Source organism: Sebastes fasciatus, chromosome 13 (assembly GCF_043250625.1).
Source record: "Sebastes fasciatus isolate fSebFas1 chromosome 13, fSebFas1.pri, whole genome shotgun sequence".
Lineage (NCBI taxonomy): Eukaryota > Metazoa > Chordata > Actinopteri > Perciformes > Sebastidae > Sebastes > Sebastes fasciatus.
In genome coordinates this window covers 1,167,109-1,187,383 of record NC_133807.1, presented here as the reverse complement: position 1 = coordinate 1,187,383, position 20,275 = coordinate 1,167,109, and the positions used below count along the sequence as shown (strand labels likewise).

The 20,275-nt window shown below is 43.8% G+C and overlaps 1 protein-coding gene across 1 annotated transcript in view; it reads left to right on the top strand.

Moving 5' to 3' along the window:
* The window catches only part of igf2bp1 (insulin-like growth factor 2 mRNA binding protein 1), an 83,548-nt gene extending 74,654 nt beyond the window's left edge, over positions 1-8,894 (top strand). Inside the window, exon 15 of the mRNA XM_074654953.1 lies at positions 1,063-8,894. Within this exon, the coding sequence (XP_074511054.1) occupies positions 1,063-1,320 (258 nt within the window). The 3' untranslated portion in view covers positions 1,321-8,894. The remainder of the gene's footprint in view (positions 1-1,062) is intronic.
* The last annotated feature ends 11,381 nt before the right edge of the window (positions 8,895-20,275 follow it).

The following is a 20,275-nucleotide window of genomic DNA, read 5'->3' as shown; positions in this document are numbered from 1 at the left end:
TTTTTTTGCCTAAACCTAACCAAGCTGTTTCCTGTGAAGACGGACGTTTAGTTTATTTATTACTGTATGCATGTAATGAGTGGAAATTGACACGTGTTGCTGGACATTCGTAGGAGAACACGCGAAAAATGAGGATTAACTTCATACGAACCGTTGTATGAGGATACGTTGAATTAGTAGGCATACAGCATCGTTGCGTTTTTATGCAGATGATACTCAGCTATATCTTCCCATCAACCTCACTTATTTTTGACATTTTCTCCAACTTAAACTTGCATTAATTAATTTCTTTGGCCTCTTGTAACACGCTGTAAACACACGGCTGACATATTATCACCTTGTTACTGTTAGCATAGTTGCTTATTTACACATCCAGCAGACACAGAGCAACATTAACAGTCATTCTGAGTCCTATTTCTGGCCACCTGATAAATGCAAGACCAGTTATCACTCTCTTTTTAGCTCTGGTTTGGTCTTCACCACCTCCTGAGAACAAGATCTGGCTCTTTAGCTGCTAAATTCTCCACTACTATGCTAGTCAGCATCTTTGTCTGTCTGTCTAGAAGGGAACCCGCAATTGGTTAAGGTTAGGTATTGATCTTGAATAGTTCAGGTTAGGATAGGTCATCGGGCAGCGAGTCTCGCGAGAGTTTTGCATATCTCAGATCAGATTTTGCAATTTGTGGATTACGTTTTAGACACAACCCAAAGGTGTGTTTTTACTCACAGATCCGAACTAGTGTTGCATTCAATTTGCCACAAATTTGTGCAGCTGTGGTTCAGAGTTAGAGCGGGTCGTCTACAATCGGAAGGTCGGCGGTTCGATCCCCGGCTCCTCTACTCACATGTCAAAGTGTCTTTGAGCAAGATACTTACTCCCAAATGTCTCCTGAAGGCTGAACCATCAGTGTGTGAATGAGTATTTAGATCAGATCCTGATGGGCAGGTTGGCTCCTTGCATGGCAGCCTCTGACATCAGTGTATGAATGTGTGTGAGAATGGGTGAATGCTGACATGTAGTGTAAATTTACCATTTATAAACCGTTGTCCTCTGTCCTCCAGTTGGCTCAGAGGAAGATCCGGGACATCCTGACCCAGGTCAAACAACCACAGAAAGGCGGGATGGGCACGAGCACGGGTACGGGTACGGGCACTGGCACGGGCACGGGCTCGGGCTCGGGCTCGGGCTCGGGCTCGGGCTCGGGCTCGGGCCCGGGCACGGGTACGGGCTCCGGCTCCGGCGCTAACCTCCAAGGCTTCACAGAGATGGGCAGCCCGACGCAGGGACTGACTCAGGACCACCAGCCGCGCAGGAAGTGAGGGTCCTGCACCCTCCTCACATGCCGTGGGGCCCCCCCCCCCGCCTGACGGACTGACAGACAGACACACGCACGGACGGATAGACAGACGGATAGACGGACGGATACAGGAGAGCGATACACGGACCCAGCGATAGACAGGGAGAGATATAAAGAGGGAGGGAGTACGCCCGACAGCCAGAGAGAAAGATCGGCGTTCAGAGAGAAGAGGAATCAAATCAAAAAGATGAAATGAATAAAAAAAGAGGATTAAGATAAAACAAAACTTGAGAACAGAAACCAGATGCCAGGCCAGAAGAGAGACTGATTGAGGATGGAGGGATGAAGGAAAGGAGGGGTGGATGAAGGGGGGGGGGTTGTCCTCCTAGTGTGCCTGGGTAGGGCTTCAACAGATCCTGGATCAGACAGGTTTAAACAGTCCATGACTCTCCTGGTAGGATGGAGCCTTCCTGCTGCTGTTTACACCTGTCCACATGGGTCCACATGTACTGCAGAGACACACTAGCAGGGGCCCGTCTGTCCCTCCGTCGTCCCCTACAGACCTCTCCCCCCATCTGCACTCAGTCCTATATTTTAAGGGTGGTTTTTTAAACATAGAGATATATGTATAGAAATGTTTTATTCAGAGCTATTATTGATAGAATGCAGTGAGGCAGAGCCGGGAGAGGGAGCAGGGAAACCGCTGCAGCGGCACAGGGGGCAAAGGTCAAGGGTCTGGCATTAGCCCCACCCAGCCATAACCCCCTAGCCAATGAAAGTGTAGAAGAGGGGCCGCAGATGTTAACACTGCTCTTTAAAGACCTCTCCGAATAGCGGAGAGTTTAGAAGGAAAAAAAAGGAGAAAATATGAGGTTGTAAATATATAATCTTCATGTAAATGTTAAGAAATGCTGCGTCTGGCCGCCTTGCCTTTTTTATAAAGGAGTCTTCTGTATATCTCCCAGTCCCTCGTCGTAGCATAATGTAGCCTACAAGGAGGCCGGGGGCTGGGGAGGCACCGAGCCCCTTCCACGTTTAACCGTGTGGCGGAAGGCGCAGCAAGAGACAGTAAGGGCAGCGGAGGTCGCGGCTGGTCCTGCAGTTCTATTGCAGCGGCTCAGCTCACTCATGTGAAACCGTTCTAAAACAACTTCATAAAAACAGCCGGCAGCTATGCTAGCTGGCTAGCGGCCCGCGCCTTAAACGGCATATTTTATATATATTATATATATATGATATGTGAGTTAGCCCGGCCCCTCCGGTGAATGTATTGAAGGCAGCGAGTCAGGTGTGAGGTTTTGCTTCATCGGTGTGATGATAAGTTCTGCAATGACAGACAGACGAGGTGTGTCTGAGATGTTCTGCTCATTGTCTTCTCCCAGCGCTGAGTCTGAGACAGGGAGGGGGTCTCTCCTCTGAGGAGCATCCCCGCATTAACATGACCTCCAGAAGAACATTTAAGACTGGTCTCTGGTGCTTGTATTAATATAAGAGAAGGTTTAAGACTAGTCTCTGGTGCTTGTATTAATATAAGAGGTTTAAGACTGGTCTCTGGTGCTTGTATTAATATAAGGGGTTTAAGACTGGTCTCTGGTGCTTGTATTAATATAAGAGGTTTAAGACTGGTCTCTGGTGCTTGTATTAATATAAGAGAAGGTTTAAGACTGGTCTCTGGTGCTTGTATTAATATAAGAGAAGGTTTAAGACTAGTCTCTGGTGCTTGTATTAATATAAGAGAAGGTTTAAGACTAGTCTCAGCTGAGCGTGGGAACCAAAGCCCAGTCTTCCAAAGCTCCTCGCCTTGAGCTTAGAGAAGGTAAAATCAGACAGAAGGGGGGCGGCTTCCTCGTTCTCTCTCCCAATCTGCCAAAGGCCTGTGGGTGGAGCCTCCAGACCCCGCCTGCGTATGATAATGAGGGGCGGGGTCTACGCCTGGACGCTCTCGCCAAGATTAGAACAGATTAGAGAAGAAATGAAAAAGAAAAAACCTACCTCAGGGTAAAGTTACCTCAGTATTCCTAACTTTTTTTTTTTTTTTTGCTTGCTGGTGTTTTATATGAGAAGAAAAAAAAGAAAGAGCTGATAGTCCTGAATATTTTTTATTTTTTTAAAGAAAGAAGTATTTTTTTTTAGGTATTGTCTTGTTGCTTTGGTTATTTTTTTCTGTTTTTTTGTGTGTGTGAGTGATGATGGTTGAATGAGCTCAGGATGACGAGGTGGCTGCGTGTTTTTTCAAAGCAGGGAGGGATAAACTGCTGCTCTACGGAGGACACGGAGTGACATTTTGCCTTTTTTTAGGTGAGGAAACATGCTCTCTGTCTTCCTGAAGTGTGACTGTCTGAAATATTGGCCAATGGGGAGCGGTGTTAACTCGAGAGGCGGGTCCTAAAGTGCACATGGTGGCCGAACACGCCATTGGGACATCAGAGTGGGTGACGCTAATGATTGTCCCTCAGGTCGCATCATGTCACCTGGCCGTTCCCGTGGCTACCGACCCGCCCTGTGCCCTGAAGGACCTCCCTCTCCTGCCTTATTGTGATGACATCATCACGAAGCGCCAAACATTACATAAAGAGGGCTTTAAGTGTTCAAGAGGTTAAGATTGCCACCCACAAAGAAGACATGAGAGAGAGAGGCTAATTTCTTTACCTTTCTCACCTGGTTTGGAAGTTGTCAGATCAGAGCAGCAGTGGTCCATCTACAGCAAAGCTGCACACACACACACACACACACACACCTGAACTAGCTCTGACTTCTCTGAATGTGAATATTTATTACCTGTGCACTGACCACGACACCTCAGATGCTCCCTGTTGGCTACATGTGTGCTTGGTGTGTGTGAAAGCGAATGCTGTTGTGTGTTCACTGGTTTTAAATGTTCATTTCTGTCAGGGGATGTGGTTGGGTGAAAAAAAAGCAGAAAAAAGTAGGACGAGAACCTATGGCCCTCCGTCTGTGTTCCAACCGACCGAGGAGAGAGAGATCCAAGAACCTTTGAAACAAAATGGGAGCAGAAAAAAGCAAAGCGAGAGAGTTTAAGACGACATGAACACAGCCGAGTAATAGATTCCGACCTGTACATAAGATGTTAAAATAAGGTGATCACCATACCTTTTTGTATTTTTGGAGAAAAAAGCATAAAATGGGAAAAGCCGTTGAGAGAGAAAAGATTGCGCCACGTCACCGAAGGACACTGCCAGATAACTCCTAATCTTTATATAAGGTCTTCAATCTTCATCGGCCCCCCCGCCGGCTCACCATCCAACAGGGAAAAGTCTATTCTACCGTGTCTATGCTTCCATTTTTGTCCAGAGGTGGTAACTTCAAAATTCCCACCTCTTTCTGAACCATAGAGCTCTGTTCACAACCACCAAGACACGCTATTTAGGATTCATCATTCAGCCTGCAGCCATTTGGGATCGCTTAGGATTAATTTATTTTCTTTGTTTTATTTTAGTGTTGACAATACAGCAAGCTTTATTTGGACGTGACATCTGGGGACGTACTGTTGCACTAATTGATGAAATATGTCGACAACGTCAAACTATATGAAAAGGACCGAGAAGCTCCCGTAACACCTGATTCACTTCTTTAAAGAAACAGGTGGAGAGTGAAGGGAAGAGGAGAAGGAAGGATGGGAGGAGGTGGTCAGATGTCTGGGATGAGGTGTCCAACCCCCCATCAACAACTGACCTCTCCTTTCTTATTGTTCCCCCTCTGTTGCCCTTCTGTACTCCGGGAGAAGAGTGAGATGTTTTGATTTACTTTTATTCAAAAAACAAAAAAAGTCATTTCATTTTTGGAGCGGGCCGGAGCGTCAGGGTCCCTCGCCCTCTCTCGCGCTGGTCTCCATCGTGTTCGTTTTGCTCACTTCTGTTCAAGACCTTCTTTTTTTTTTACTTTAACCACCTTTTTTCTTTTTATGGAAAAAAATGAAAATAGTTGAAATTGATCACGTTCTTTTATTTTTTTTTATTCACAAATCTAACAGAACAGCTACTAAACACGACAAACTACTAACACGTAGCTCAGTACACGACGGTAACTGTGCCAAACACAGCGAGGGGCTCAGTCCACAATGCAGTATGGAGCCATTTTGAGCAAATCACCTGAAATATTGAAAAGGTCTTAAAACACCTGGAGTAGTATTTCAGAGTGAAGACATCACATCAAAGTGTGATATCTGGTCTTGGAACTGACCTCTTTTCATCTTGATTTTCTATGTACAGTAGAGACAGTAGAGACGAGACATTTTAGGGTTGTTGTGTCTCCACCACACCGTGCTACCTACCGCTCCGGCTCACACTAACCTCAGCCTGTCCTGACTGGGACAGAAGGATTATTCGGTTTCCTCTGGTTGAGTTGAGTGATATATTGAGCTGGGACAGTGTGAGGTGCCACACAGTGTAAAAAAAATCACTAGAGTTGCCACACACTAAAATTTAAGCATCAAACTTACTTGATTTTGTTGTATCAAGCTTATTCCAAGACTGTTTTAAGGACCACCAGTGCATGTTTTATCCCATTTACTATACATACGCTATGTAACATTACTGTTGACCATTTACTAAAATATATATATATGTCAAAACATACTCATTTCACTATAATATGTCCGGACCTGCTGGAGCTGGATGATGCTTCACAGTGAACATGGCCGGATCCCCCTGTTAGGGGGCCCCGGGCATAAAAGTGCTGTTAGGACTCCCGCAGGGCACCCCCTCTCCAAAAACCTGTCTTTAGGCCCAGACACACCAAGCAGACATCACAGAACTAGCGGCGATGAAGGCCGACTCACTTCTCCTTTGTTTTGGTTGACAAGTTGCATTTGAACGCACCGCAGAGACTACAGCCGACGGCCAGTTAGCATGTACGTTCTATGAAATAACTCTCCTCACCAGCAGGTGGTGGTAGTCTGTATTCATCATTCTAAAAGAGAAGCAGGAAGAGTGAGGACGGCAGCTATACAAGCCGTTGTTATGATACGTACATGAACCATTTTCACACCACTCTCATTCACCACTGACCTTCATTCCAGATGTTCATGTCTCTGTGGAAACATCTGTGTGTTGGAATGATCAGATGGGATGAACAATGAGAAGAGTCTTCTGTGTGACTTTACTCGTTGGCTTGCTTTCCTCGCTTCCGTTTCTCTTCTGATGCTTTAAGCTGAACAGCCAATCAGATTGATTTCTCTGACCGACGGGCGCCGCAGCTGATTCAACCTGCTGAATCGGCCGGAAATCCTCCAACACGGGCAGACTAGAGTCGACGGTGAGGGACACACCTCAAAAACTAGACAGACGCTCACCGACGGGCTCAAACTGTCCGCCGGCTGACTGTCGGCTTGGTGTGTCAGGACCTTTAGTTGATCTTATACTTCAGTGTAGATTACATAACAAATTCACAATTAAAGGTACCATGTGGAGCTTTCATAAAAAACAAGAAGAGTTCTGTTCTAACGAAAACGTTCCTAATTCAAGAAACTTCAAACCTGTGATACTTTTTTTGGTCTCTAGCTGTAAACACAACACTGACATATCAGCTTTTCATATCGTAAAGGTGTTAGCAATCAGAGCAACATTAGCATTCATTTGTGTGTCTGTCCACCTGACAAATCTCATGTATTCTCCTTCTATCTCTGGTATTGATCTTCACTAAACATGCGGTGGTGTACGCTGGGCTTTTAGAGCTTTTTACTGGGAACAGCTGCCTCCTGTTGCTGAAAGGGATGTTAAGAGCCGTGGGCCGGAACGCCAAAACAATGAGCTGAAAGATGCTAAAATGCTCCGTAGAGTTGTGGGGAATATTCCTTTGTGGGCTCACCTCATGGGTGACTCCTCTCACATTACGAGCAGATTAAAACATCTGCAGCCTGACTGGCATAGTGTAGTGAAATAAGCCCCTAAATGTTTGGGGAATGGTCAGCACTAATGTAAATGATATCCTGTAAATGGACTAAAAACTCACTGGTGTCCTTTTACTTAAAGACATGAAGCTTGGAAGTTCAGAGTTGTGTGTAAACTGTGTCGCCCAGCTTCTTGTTTGTGGCAGCGGAGCACAGTTTTGCTTTGTCAACCTCACAACACGTAGCTCAGCCATGACACACGGTGAAGAACAGACAGACAAGCTCTTTTGCGAGGACAGTTTGCAATGAAGCAACGCAAACTCCTCCTCTACTTTGGTACGTCCCCGAGTAGAGACGGGCGCCGAGTAGAGACGACTCTGAGACAAAACGGAGAGGAAGACGCCATCGAGACGAAACAAACAAACCTCTTGACACATAACTAGGAACGCTACCTCAAAAACAAGCAAACTCAGCTAGAAGATTGTTTCTTTTCTTTTATTACAAACAGTCAGTGGGACAGACATGCAGACGGTCTCTGTTACAGTCACACTTCACTCTTCTTTAATTTATTTTTTGGTTTTTGAAATTGTCCCTCTCCAGCGTGGACTGTAAAAATAAATGAGTAAATAAGACAAAAAAACGACAAAAAAACCCAATATGGACACATTGTCGGGGGGGTGGTGTGGGCAGCGGGGACGGGTTCAACATTTAGTGACCTGATTGGTCCACGTTGGGCCCAATCGTAACGAGGCCAACAGTTTGTTTCATCCTCCGACCGCTAAAATTACCCACAATCCTCCTTCAGCTTGGCCCTACTGCCCCCTCTCCCCCACACCCTCCTTTCCCTGTGATTTCACCTCCTGAATCAAGGGGCACGACACCTGTAACCATGTAATTGTTTTGTTGATCTACCTCTTGGGAAAAAATAGGTAAATGGTAATTTTTTGTTTTGGAAAAAGGACACATAAAAAAAAATATATAAAAAAAAGTTGCTCGAAATAAATAAATCTAGGTAAATGAATAACTGGGTAGCGGCATCTCCATATACTGTAGTGGGTAGTCTATTAAAGGAAAAAATACTTTTACTTCTTCCAAAGATAATTTTCTTTTTTTTCTCCATTCTTAGTTGTTTTTCTTTTTTTCAGGATTATGAAATGGGACAATAATCTGAAAGGGGGAGACAAAAACGTTCTTCTTTAAAAAAACAACATACATAAATGAGATTTCTTTTTACCCAATTTGCATTTTGTTCATTACGTTAAACTTACACTTTTTAACTTCAAAATATTCTTCTTGTTTTCTTTTGGTTGACTCTCTTTTTATGACAGCAGATTGTATCTCTTGTGTTTGGGTGCATTTATTTTCTTTCTCTCTGTGAAAAGCCGACATGAGTTAGAGCGCCCTGCGAGGACCTTCCACACTGATCCATGATCTGTTTTCACTTCTGATGAGTAAAAGGACCTGTTGTTTAGCTGACTGTGTAGCTGCAGGTGGAAGGAGGGAGGCCTCGTATCAACTAGACTGATCAGATCTGGGCTCAGCCCCAAAACTGATAATAATGAAGACCTCCACGCAGCGTGAGGAGGGTGGAGTCTTCCTCCTTCCACCAGATGGCGCCGCTGGTCTTTACAGTATATGGACTTTCACCCTCTGCCTGCCTGATTCCTTTAGTCCTCATCAACACTTGTTTTAAACTCCTTGTAAACAAAACAGAGCATAGATATGAATGTGTTATTAAAAGAAGAGAAAACGGAGCCTCTCGCCTCCTTCTGGTCTTTGTGTGTGTGCTTTATGTCAAATTCACAATAATCTATGACGTACTCTAGACAGATACAGATGAAAACAAGTAGACCAGGGCTTCTCAAACATTTTGGGGCCAGAGACCCCTTATAGGGGAGAAAGATATTCACTCTTAAGCTTCGTCCACACAGGGAAGTCAGGAGCGCGTGGCGGCTGCGTCATTGACGCATCGGGTGTTCACACCAGCTGCGTTTCAGCTGCTGCTGTCAGCTCTTTCTTTCTACATAGAGTTTGCCTTTCATAATGACCATTTCATTGTATTATAAATATCATTCATATTTATTTTAGACAGAGAAAGGTTAAGAAAGGTGTGGTAATTTGTAAATAATAGTAATCTACAATTAGAACCCTTTACTATATTCATTCATGGAGCTCTACAAGTCACTGCATGTTCTACAACACTGTCCGGCACATATTTCAGAATAAAAGCCTCATCTTAATAAATTAAGGAATTCTGTCTACAGAAAAAAACGCTTGAGGGCTTTTTTTTTTTTTTTTTTAAATGAAAGCAGATAATGTTGATTTAAAAATAAGTATACTTTTTTAGTCACCTCACACTACCTGAGGGAGCGGATCTCCAGATCCAGCGGGCACACAGGGCGCTGGTCCCGAAGCCAGCAGCGACCGCCACTCCAAGATCAATAATAGTCAACTTTCTACAGTTTCAGTTTCATATTAAAGAACTGGTCCTTAAGAAAGCCTGGCAGCAGAGAATTCAACTTGAAGGCAAACGACTTTACTTTGACAACGACTACTCAACGGACATCATGGAAAGACGCAAGGCATATGGGCCAATTAAAGCAGTACTGAAGGAGAAGGGGATCCGGTACCAGACGCCCTACACGAAGATACGAGGGCACTGGGACTCCAGACTGCGGATCTACGATAATGCAGAAGAGGCAGCCCGGGATCTGAATCAACGTGGAATCAAGGTCACGGTGACGGTGAGGATGAACAACGGGAGAAGAGATAACCGGCTAAAGAGATAAGTGTGGTCCAAACAATTATAAACATGTCAGAATTGAACCAAGATTCCTACATGACAGAGTCTGAATACATTTGGTCTGGAAGAGGCACATATTGAGATAAAGGTATCATTTAATTTATTACGACTTTTTTTTTTAGAACATTATTTTTCAGCTTGAAATGCTCTACAGCCCTTATTATTACAATAGACATTTTAAGATTGTGCCTCTTAATAATTTCAGTTACAATGATAAAGATAACAACTAGTTGTCATTTTTTCTTTCTGTCTTTTTGTTATGGTCCATATTACTCGAAAAAAACGCCAACTCTGGGCCACATATTTAACAACTTGAGACTTTATCTAATAAGTTAGTGAAACCGATGGCGGGAGTGTTGTATGCGCTGAATGTTGGACACTTCTAGTATACGTGGAATACCAGTTTGTGGGTATTTCCCCTCAGTAATGAGACATGTTACCCTCCTCCCACCAACAGGGAAGTTAAAGGATGGCAGAGTACATCCTTTGCTTTTGAAGTCACAAAGTTCTGTGTTCAGTTGACGTTCAATAGTTCATACATTTTTTTTATGTTTGGGTTTGGATTGCAACATGACTCCATAAATAGAAATGATAGAGCATAATATTAAGATATTGTCGTTGAATGTGAATGGTCTGAATAATCAAGTTAAATGTCGGAAAATAATGACCAAATGAAGGAAAGACAAAGCACAGATTATATATTTACAGGAGACACATTTGTCTAGGCAGGAAAATGAGAAGCTTAAGAGGTTTGGCTATACAAATACATTCTATAGTTCATTCCAACATGGTTGTAGAAGAGGCGTAGCCATTCTCAATCCTAACTCTGTGAAATTTGAATGTACTAAAGAAATTAGTGATAAGGAGGGCAGATATATTATTGTGAAAGGAAAACTGGAAAACAAAGAAGTGACATTGGTCAATGTTTATGCTCCACCAAACAGTGAAAAACATCTCTTTAAAAACCTCTTTGATAACATTATTTTGGAAATGGAAGGAATATTAATTTGTGGGGGTGACTTTAATATCGTGATGAATAGGAAGCTGGATACAACAAACAATAAGAAAAATGCCAACCATGTTACAAAAATGATCAAGACAATATTTAAAGAATTTGGTATAGTGGATATCTGGAGAGAACTGCACCCCTCTAAAAGGAACTATACACATTTTTCAGCACCTAACAAAAGCTATGCTAGAATTGATTATTTTTTTATGAGTAAAAAAGACCTATACAGAGTAAGTGAATGTGAAATTGAAGGAGCGGACGTATCAGATCACTGTTCAGTTTATCTCAAAGTAAAATTAAAATCGCAGGAGAAAAAAACATTATGGAGGTTAAATGTGGGATTATTAAATAATAAATCAATCGTCGAGGAGATCAAATAAGAGATTATAACATATAAAAATGAAAGTGATAATGGAGAGGTTAACCCCGCTCTGGAACGCTCTTAAAGCAGTCATGAGAGGGAAGCTTATTGCCAAGACAGCATCTATCAAAAAAGCTAGAGAAGAAGCTTATAAGAAGGAAAAGGAAAAACTGCTTGAAATTGAACAATAACATACATTTACACGAGACTCCACACTACTACCAAAAATTGAAGAGATCAGGGATAATATAGATAAATTATTAACCACAGAGATAGAAAAGAGAACAAGATTTCTAAAACAATCCAATGCCATCTAAAACATGAGGGGGGTCCTAGAGCGACCAGATTGTTAGCAAAAAGACTGAAAAAACAACAGGCGGATAGGTCAATTCATAAGATAAGGGATACACTCACAAATTAGATCAAAGCCTATGAACCAAAAGAGATTGAAACTATCTTTAGAAACTACTATGAGAGTTTGTATAGCCAGCCTCCGTCTGCTAACATTGACCAAATGAGAGCTTTTCTAGAGACACTGGACTTACCATCAATTGGGAAAGATCAGAATGACCTTTTGACTTCACCCATTACAAGAACAGAAATCAAGAAAGCAATGAGCAGACTAAAAACAAATAAGTCTCCTGGCATTGACGGTGTACCAACTGAGTGATATAAAACATTCAGTGAATAACTTATACCACTACTCCAGTCTTCTTTCAATTATACACTTGAACATGGTGAACTCCCACCATGCTGGAAGGAAGCTGTTATATCAGTTATTCCTAAGGGGAAGAACAGCGAGACCTGCTCTGGTTACAGACCCATATCAGTATTAAACATAGATTATAAACTTTACACCTCAATTATTGCAAAAAGATATGAACATTTCATGAATGACATTATAGATGAAGATCAGACAGGCTTTATTAAAGGGCGCCAAACCCAAGATAACATAAGAAGAACCCTACACATCATTGAACATGTCAAAGACAAAAATATTAGTGCAGCCTTAATAAGTCTTGATGCAGAAAAGGCATTTGACAGTGTAAACTGGGCATTTCTGTATCAGGTACTTGAGAAATTTGGATTAAATGATAAGGCCATTCAATGTATAAAAACACTTTACCAAAATCCGACGGCAAGGATCAAAATAAATGGCAGTCTGACGATAGTATAATATTAGAACGGTCCACCAGGCAAGGATGTTGTCTTTCCCCAACTTTATTCGCAATTTTTATTGAACCCCTTGCACAAGCAGTTAGGCAGAATAAAGACCTTAAAGGGATAAAGGTTGGAAATGAAGAACACTTCATTGGGCTCTTTGCGGATGATGTGATGTGTTATTTAGAGGACCCTGACACATGCCTCCTTATATCAACCAATCAACTTGAGATATTCGGCTTATACTCTGGATACAGGTTGAATTTAGCAAAAACACAGATTTTAACAATTAATTATTACCCATCCAAAACTATACGACATAAATATAACTTGAATTTGAGTTCTAAAAAAATTACTTACCTGATAGGAATTGATCAATTATATAAAGCCAACTATATCAAAGTGGATCAGGACATTAGGAATGATATTGAGAGGTGGGCTGTCCTCCCACTGGACCTCAGTTCACGAATAGATACCATCAAAATGAATATACTTCCACAACTCCTCTACTTATTTCAGTCACTACCAATTGAAATTCCTAACAATTTAGAACCTGAGATAAAGTTATTTCAAGATTTATATGGAATGGCCAAAGGCCAAGAGTCCGATTTGAGACATTACAGATTGGGAAACATAAAGGGGGTATGGCGTTGCCAAACTTTAGGGAATATTTCCATGCAGCACAAATTAGACCAATAATTTATTGGTGAGCTAAGGATTATGAAGCAAAATGGAAAAGTTTAGAGAGATGTGTACAAGGAAGAGAAATTCAGAGTCTCATTGGGGACAGAGATGTAGCAAAGGATTTTCTTGATCAGGTAGATACTATCACTCCATTTACATTAGAATTTTGGTTTAAACTGCTACGGAAATATGGATTAGAGAAGGAGCTCAGATTACTGCGATGGATAGCCTATGACAGAAATTTTATCCCAGGCACTCTTGAAACACTGTTGGAAGAATGTAATTAGATTTTTTATAACACCCCGAATTACAAACAAATACTTGTCTGTAGCACAACCATGCTGGAGAAGATGTGGGCCATAAATGTAGACCATTCACATATATTTTGGCTTTGCCCTGTAATGGAAATTTTCATATCTGAGAGTGCCAAATTAACCATGTACCTTCAGAGAATCTCAGGGCCTCACATCTAAAAGGGTAAATGGACTTGTATTTATATAGCGCTTTTCTAGTCTTCCGACCACTCAAAGCTCTTTACACTACATATCAGTATTCACCCATTCACACACACATTCACACACTGATAGCAGAGGCTGCTAAGGTGCCAACTTTGCCCATCAGGATCTAATCTAAATACTCATTCACACACCGATGGCTATGCCTTCGAGAGCAACATCTAGCAGACCTTGTCACCATAAGCATTAAAACAGTGACCCGACAGTTTTATCTTCTGTGACTGTAAACAACAGAGGGCTGAAGTACTTGTTATGTCTTGTGATGCTCTGTTGTCTGTTCTGTGCTGACGTAATGATTCACTTTCTATCTTTCTCTTCTTTGCACTTATCTGTGTGTTTTGTATTAGTATGTATAAATACTGACTACTCCTGTGTTCGGGGCTCACTTGCCACAGCCCACTCAGGTGGCTGTGCTTGTGAGTCCATCTGCAGATGCTTTTCTTATTAATAAACTGGAAAAACAAAGTTTGGAAACTTGTGTTTGGTGGATTATTTCTCTGTTGTTACAATGCTAATGGTCATTGTATTTTACATGGTTGAAAAGCCTGTTTATTTACCTTCGCAATGATGTCCAACTTGTAAGGATCATGCATTTGTGGGATGAGCAGCACAGCTGATTATGTGGGTAGCGCCCAAGAAAAATTTGCCAAAATGCTCCGTCAATGGTAAACAGATACAGTATATATAATAATAATACATTTTATTTAGTGGCGCCTTTCTGGACACCCAAGGACACCTTACAAAAATCTGTTAAAACATAGACAGATAAAAAACAATATAAAAACAACAGGACATGACAGAGACATATTTGTACAAACACATAGGATGGGTGATGATGAGTTCTAGAGAGAGTAGGCCAGTTTAAACAGGTGGGTTTTCAGGAGGGATTTGAAAGATGTGATATTGTCAGACTGCCGGATGTGTGGGGGGAGTGAGTTCCATAACCTGGGAGCAGAGCAGCTGAATGCCCTGGCTCCCATGGTGCTGAGGCGTGAGGTGGGGGTGGTCAGAAGTCCGGCTGATGATGAACGGAGGGAACGGGAGGGAGTGTACTCCTGGAGGAGGTCTGTGAGGTAGGTGGGGGCGAGGTTATGGAGGGCTTTGTAGGTGAGCAGAAGGTTTTTGTAGTCGATCCGGGATTTAACAGGGAGCCAGTGCAGCTGGATGAGGATGGGGGTGATGTGGTCGGAGGATTTGGTGCGGGTGATGATCCGGGCGGCAGAGTTCTGAATGATTTGGAGTCTGTTGAGTAGTTTGATGGGAATGCCAGAGAGGACAGCGTTGCAATAGTCGATCCGGGATGTAACAAAAGCGTGAACCAGGATTTCAGTGCTGGAGTGGGATAGTGATGGACGGAGTCTAGAGATGTTGCGGAGGTGGAAGAAGGCAGTCCGGGTGATGTTTTTTATGTGAGATGAAAAAGAGAGTGTGCTGTCCAGGGTGACCCCAAGACTCTTGACATGGGTGGAGAACGGTACTGGGAAACCATCAATGGTGATGTTTTGAGCAGTGGTGTGTTGAGTTTTGGAGATGTTGTTCTTGGAGCCGATGAGCAGGGCCTCAGTTTTATGGCTGTTGAGTTTTAAAAAGTTCCTGCTCATCCAGCTCCTGATGTGTTGAAGGCAGGTGGTGAGGGAGGCGGGTGGCAGGGCTGCAGTGGGTGCAGTTGAAATGTAGACCTGTGTGTCATCGGCATAGCAGTGGAATCGGACATTGTGATGACGGAGGATAGTGCCAAGGGGAAGGAGGTAAATGATAAACAGGAGTGGACCCAATACTGACCCCTGGGGGACACCCAGTGAAACAGCGGAGCACCTTGACCTGTGATTACCCAGTTTCACAAATTGTAGTCTGTCGGTGAGGTATGAGGAGAACCATGTGAGTGCAACACCGGTGATACCAATATCAGTCAGACGTGTGATGAGTAGTGGGTGGGAGATGGTGTCAAAGGCAGCAGTGAGGTCGAGGAGGATGAGGATGGTGAGCAGTCCAGAGTCAGCTGCACGGAGGAGGTCGTTGGTGATTTTGACCAGAGCTGTTTCAGTACTGTGTTTGGGGCGGAAACCAGATTGGAAGGGTTCATGGAGGTTGTTTGAGTTGAGGTGGGACTGAAGTTGGGCGGCGACCACTCTCTCAAGGGTTTTGGAGATGAAGGTGAGGTTGGAGATGGGCCTGTAGTTGTTCAGATCAGCACCGGGTTTTTTGAGGGTTGGTGTAATTGCAGCAGTTTTGAGGGTGGGGGGTACAATACCAGTGGTGAGGGAGGAGTTAATGATTCTTGTGATCATGGGGGAGATGGAGGGCAGACAGGCTTTGACGAGGATGGTGGGGAGGGGATCGAGCTGACAGGTGGTGGGTTTGGCTTTATGAATGAGCTCAGTGATGGTTAATTCCGTTGTGGGTGTGAAGTTAGAGAGGGTGCTGATGAGTGGTTGGCAGGAGGTTGACATCCAGGGTGGGTCACATGGGGAGGTGCAGGATGAGGCCAGCTGTTGATGGATGGTGTTGATTTTGTTTTCAAAGAATTCCAGAAAGGCAGTGCAGTGATCAGTGGAGGTATTTTGGGGGAGGGTTCTCGGAGGCTGAAGAAGGTGGTTTACTGTTGAGAAGAGGGTTCTGGTGTTACCTTGACCGGTACTGATGAGGTTGGAGTAGTAGGAGGATTTGGCGGTGGAGAGAGCGTTCTTGTAACGGTGGAGGTGTTCTGTGTAGAGTTGGATGTGCACTGAAAGTCCAGTCTTTTTGTATAACCGCTCTAGTTGACGGCCGGTGGTTTTGAGATGGCGGAGGTCAGGGGTGTACCAGGGAGCGGTGTGGGTGAAGGAGACTGTGCGGGTTTTCACGGGAGCCAGGGTATCCAGGGAAGAGGAGAGACAGTTGTTGTAGTGATTCACCAGTTCAGCAGGGGAGGAGGATGGGGGAGGACTGGAGGAGGAGTTAATAAGGGTGATGAGATCTGTGGGGTTGATATGCTTGATGTTTCTGAAGGAGATGGTCCGTTGCTCTTTTATTTTGGATAGGGGGGCGTAGATTTCAAACAGGATGACTTTGTGGTCAGAGATGGGGAGGTCAGCATTAGCGAGGTTATGAGGGGTGATACCAGTGCAGCAGATTAGATCAAGTATGTGTCCTTTGTTATGGGTTGGGAAATTGACATATTGGGTGATATCTAGACATTCAAGGAGTGAGGTGAAATCATTAGTAAAACCAGAAGAATTGTCAATGTGGATGTTGAAGTCTCCTAGAAGGATGACAGTAGGGGACATGGCACACACAGAGGTTAATAATGCTGACAGTTCAGTGATAAAGAGGGCAGAGGGCTTTGGGGGTCTGTAGATGGTGATAATGATGATGGGTGTGGAGCCTGTGAGTTGTATGGCTAAGCATTCAAAGGTGGAATGAGGGGGGACGGTGACTGTACAGACTTTAATGCTGTCACGATAAAGTACAGCAAGACCGCCCCCCCTCCCTGAAGCACGGGGTTTGCTGGTGTAATTAAAGCCAGGTGGGACAGCTTCATTGAGCTGGGAGAAATCATCTAGCTGTTGCCAGGTCTCAGTGAGGCATAAGAAGTCCAGTTTGTTGTCCATAATAAATTCATTAATCAGCAAACCCTTGCTAGTGAGGGATCTAATGTTAAAAAGAGCCAGTTTTAAACAGACAAGTGGTGCATAGGTGGCTGCTTTGTGCAGGGGGGACAACACACTATGATTGACAGGACGGGTGGCAGTGCGAGGGGGGCGGGGCTTAGTGGACCAGAAGGAGGGAATGCTTGTGTTGTTGTTGTTGTTGTTGTAGTGCTTGGTGGACTGAAAGTTCCGTCTTGATCCACGATGCACGTATCTGGGTCGTTTGAGGATGTCCCGATGTGAAAGCAGAGCTGGAGGGATCGTGTAGTGGGATCGGAGAGACAGCAGCTCCGTTGCAGAGTATTTCAGCGGCAGGGTGGCGCTTGTGACGGTGAAACACAGAGCGATCCAGATGAGGAGTTTGATGCCCAACATGATGGAGTGGAGAGTTGTAGAACACTATAATCCAACAGTTTTGTAATCCAGATGATGATGATGATGAGGCTACGAAGCCAGCCAGGTAGAGGTGGAGCGGTTGAGTGTGTTGGCTGTAGCCGTAGCGCTGCAGGCTACACCCGGGCGAGGAGACCAAAACACGCCGCTGAGACGTGCAGCCGGTTAGCAGGTTAGCTGGTTAGCCAGTGGGCGAGACCACACACTGTGCTGTGAACCACAGGATCACTTGGAACCCAGGAAAGCAGGCAGGATAGGCAGCAGACAGCTTCGACCAGGCGTGTGCCAGATCAGGGAATCCAGCCACAGTAAGCACAGGGGAGACCCGACAGTCCCATACAGGTGAGCCCCTTTACCGGCGAAATTAGCTCCAGGCTACCGGGTGTAAAGTAAAACACAGTAGCGCCAAACACACATGAACAACCAAGCTCTTGCACTACTTCTGCCAAGAAGCAGACAGTCTAAGCACTATGCAGCAGACAAGTTGAAGCAAAAACAATCAAATAAACAAATAAACAAACAAATCACTGAGATACAGTATATATATATTGTGTATGTAAGGTGAGGTTTGATCAATGAGAGAGTTTCCTCCTTCTGTCCACCAGATGGCACTGCAGCACAGACCGGACTGTGGTAACATGAGCCGCCAAGTACAAAACCGTGGTAACAGCGTCGGCCTCGCTCAGAGGTCATCCATACCATAATAACACTACTTTAGGAGTAACGGAAGTCAGACGGCGGCTGGCGTTACCATGGTTTACTCTGTAGCTCACGTTAACGCAGTTTCACCAGCGTGTCGGAGAACTACGGTGACCTTCACGTAACATAAAAACGTTAAAGTCTCTCTCTAAAGCCAGAGGTCGGTTTGTCCGTTCTGGGCTCCTGTAGAAACATGGAGGACTCTGTGAAGAGGACCTGCTCCCTCTGGAGGCTCATTCTAAGGTAACGGAAACACAACCAGTCTTAGTTTCAGGTGATTATACAGTAATGAATACATAGGTATGAATAATATATTCCATTTCTGCTAATAGATCCCCTGAAATCTACTGGCCCTGCTGGGCGACCCCGAGCAACTTTACTGTCTTTCAGGGGCTCCAACAGTTTCAGTTTTAGGCCAAGAGTGAAGCTACAGATATCATATGAAACTAGAAAACCATGAATGAATGATGAATCCATCGGTACCAACCATGTCATGAAGGAGGTTATATAACACTCCAAAGTTTGACTAAATCTTGTTGAGGAAAAACTGGCATTGCCATTTTCAAAGGGGTCCCTTGACCTCTGACCTCCAGATATGTGAATGTAAATGGGTTCTATGGGTACCAATTGGTCTCCCCTTTACAGACATGCCCACTTTATGATAATCACATGCAGTATAAGTGTGTTGTTGTCTCCTATTCTAAAATGATGTGTTTTAATATTTCTGCATACTGGGGTCCCTAAACAGTCTTGAATTCCATCAATTGGGTCTCACTGTAAAGCTGAGACTCTGGTGGATCCAATGAGCCCAACTGTGTTCATGTGTGATGATGTTAGTCCCCATAGGAGACATTTCATTGACCTCCCTGTATAAAATGACCTGTGGTGACCTCTAGGATAATCACAGCCTCATGAAACTTTACAGCCACAAACTAGAGACCTAGAGCATTCAGAGGATGGATGGATCAGACTAGAGATCTAGAGCATTCAGAGGATGGATGGATCGGACTAGAGACCTAGAGCATTCAGAGGATGGATGGATCAGACTAGAGACCTAGAGCATTCAGAGGATTGATGGATCAGACTAGAGACCTAGAGCATTCAGAGGATGGATAGATCAAACTAGAGACCTAGAGCATTCAGAGGATGGATGGATCAAACTAGAGACCTAGAGCATTCAGAGGATGGATGGATCAGACTAGAGACCTAGAGCATTCAGAGGATGGATGGATCAGACTAGAGACCTAGAGCATTCAGAGGATGGATGGCTTGGCTAGCTAGATTAACAATAAGGGGGTTTCTGAGCACACAACACAAGTGCTCGCCATCCAATCACCGAAAAATGCAGAAATCTCCGAATGTCAAAGGTTTTTGATCCCAAATCACAGCATGACTCTTTCTATGGTGTTCCTCAAGGTCTTGGTGTCTTAATGTGGTATTTTGGAGGGATTATTGGTCATTTTGATCAATTCTCCAGTGGTAAAAAATGGTTAAATTTAGCACCAAATCTGTGGAACAAATGGTTTCAACCCAGAAACAACTTATGAGACATAATAGAGCATGGAGATGACATCACAATGTTCTATCATAATGTTCTAAACCCTTATACACTTCCACAATTTATTTTAAAATTAATTAATTAATTAATTAATTAATTAATTATGTTTTATTTCTTATTAATAACTAGAACAACTTGACACACAGTGCATCTCAATTTAATCTCAAGGTTCCAGCTTTCAGATGATGTACACCACTTCTATGTGACATCTACTGTTGATCTGCTATCTCCACCTAAAGATCCCCTGGATCCCCCTAAAGACCCCCTGGATCCCCCTAAAGACCCCCTGGACCCCCTAAAGACCCCCTGGACCCCCT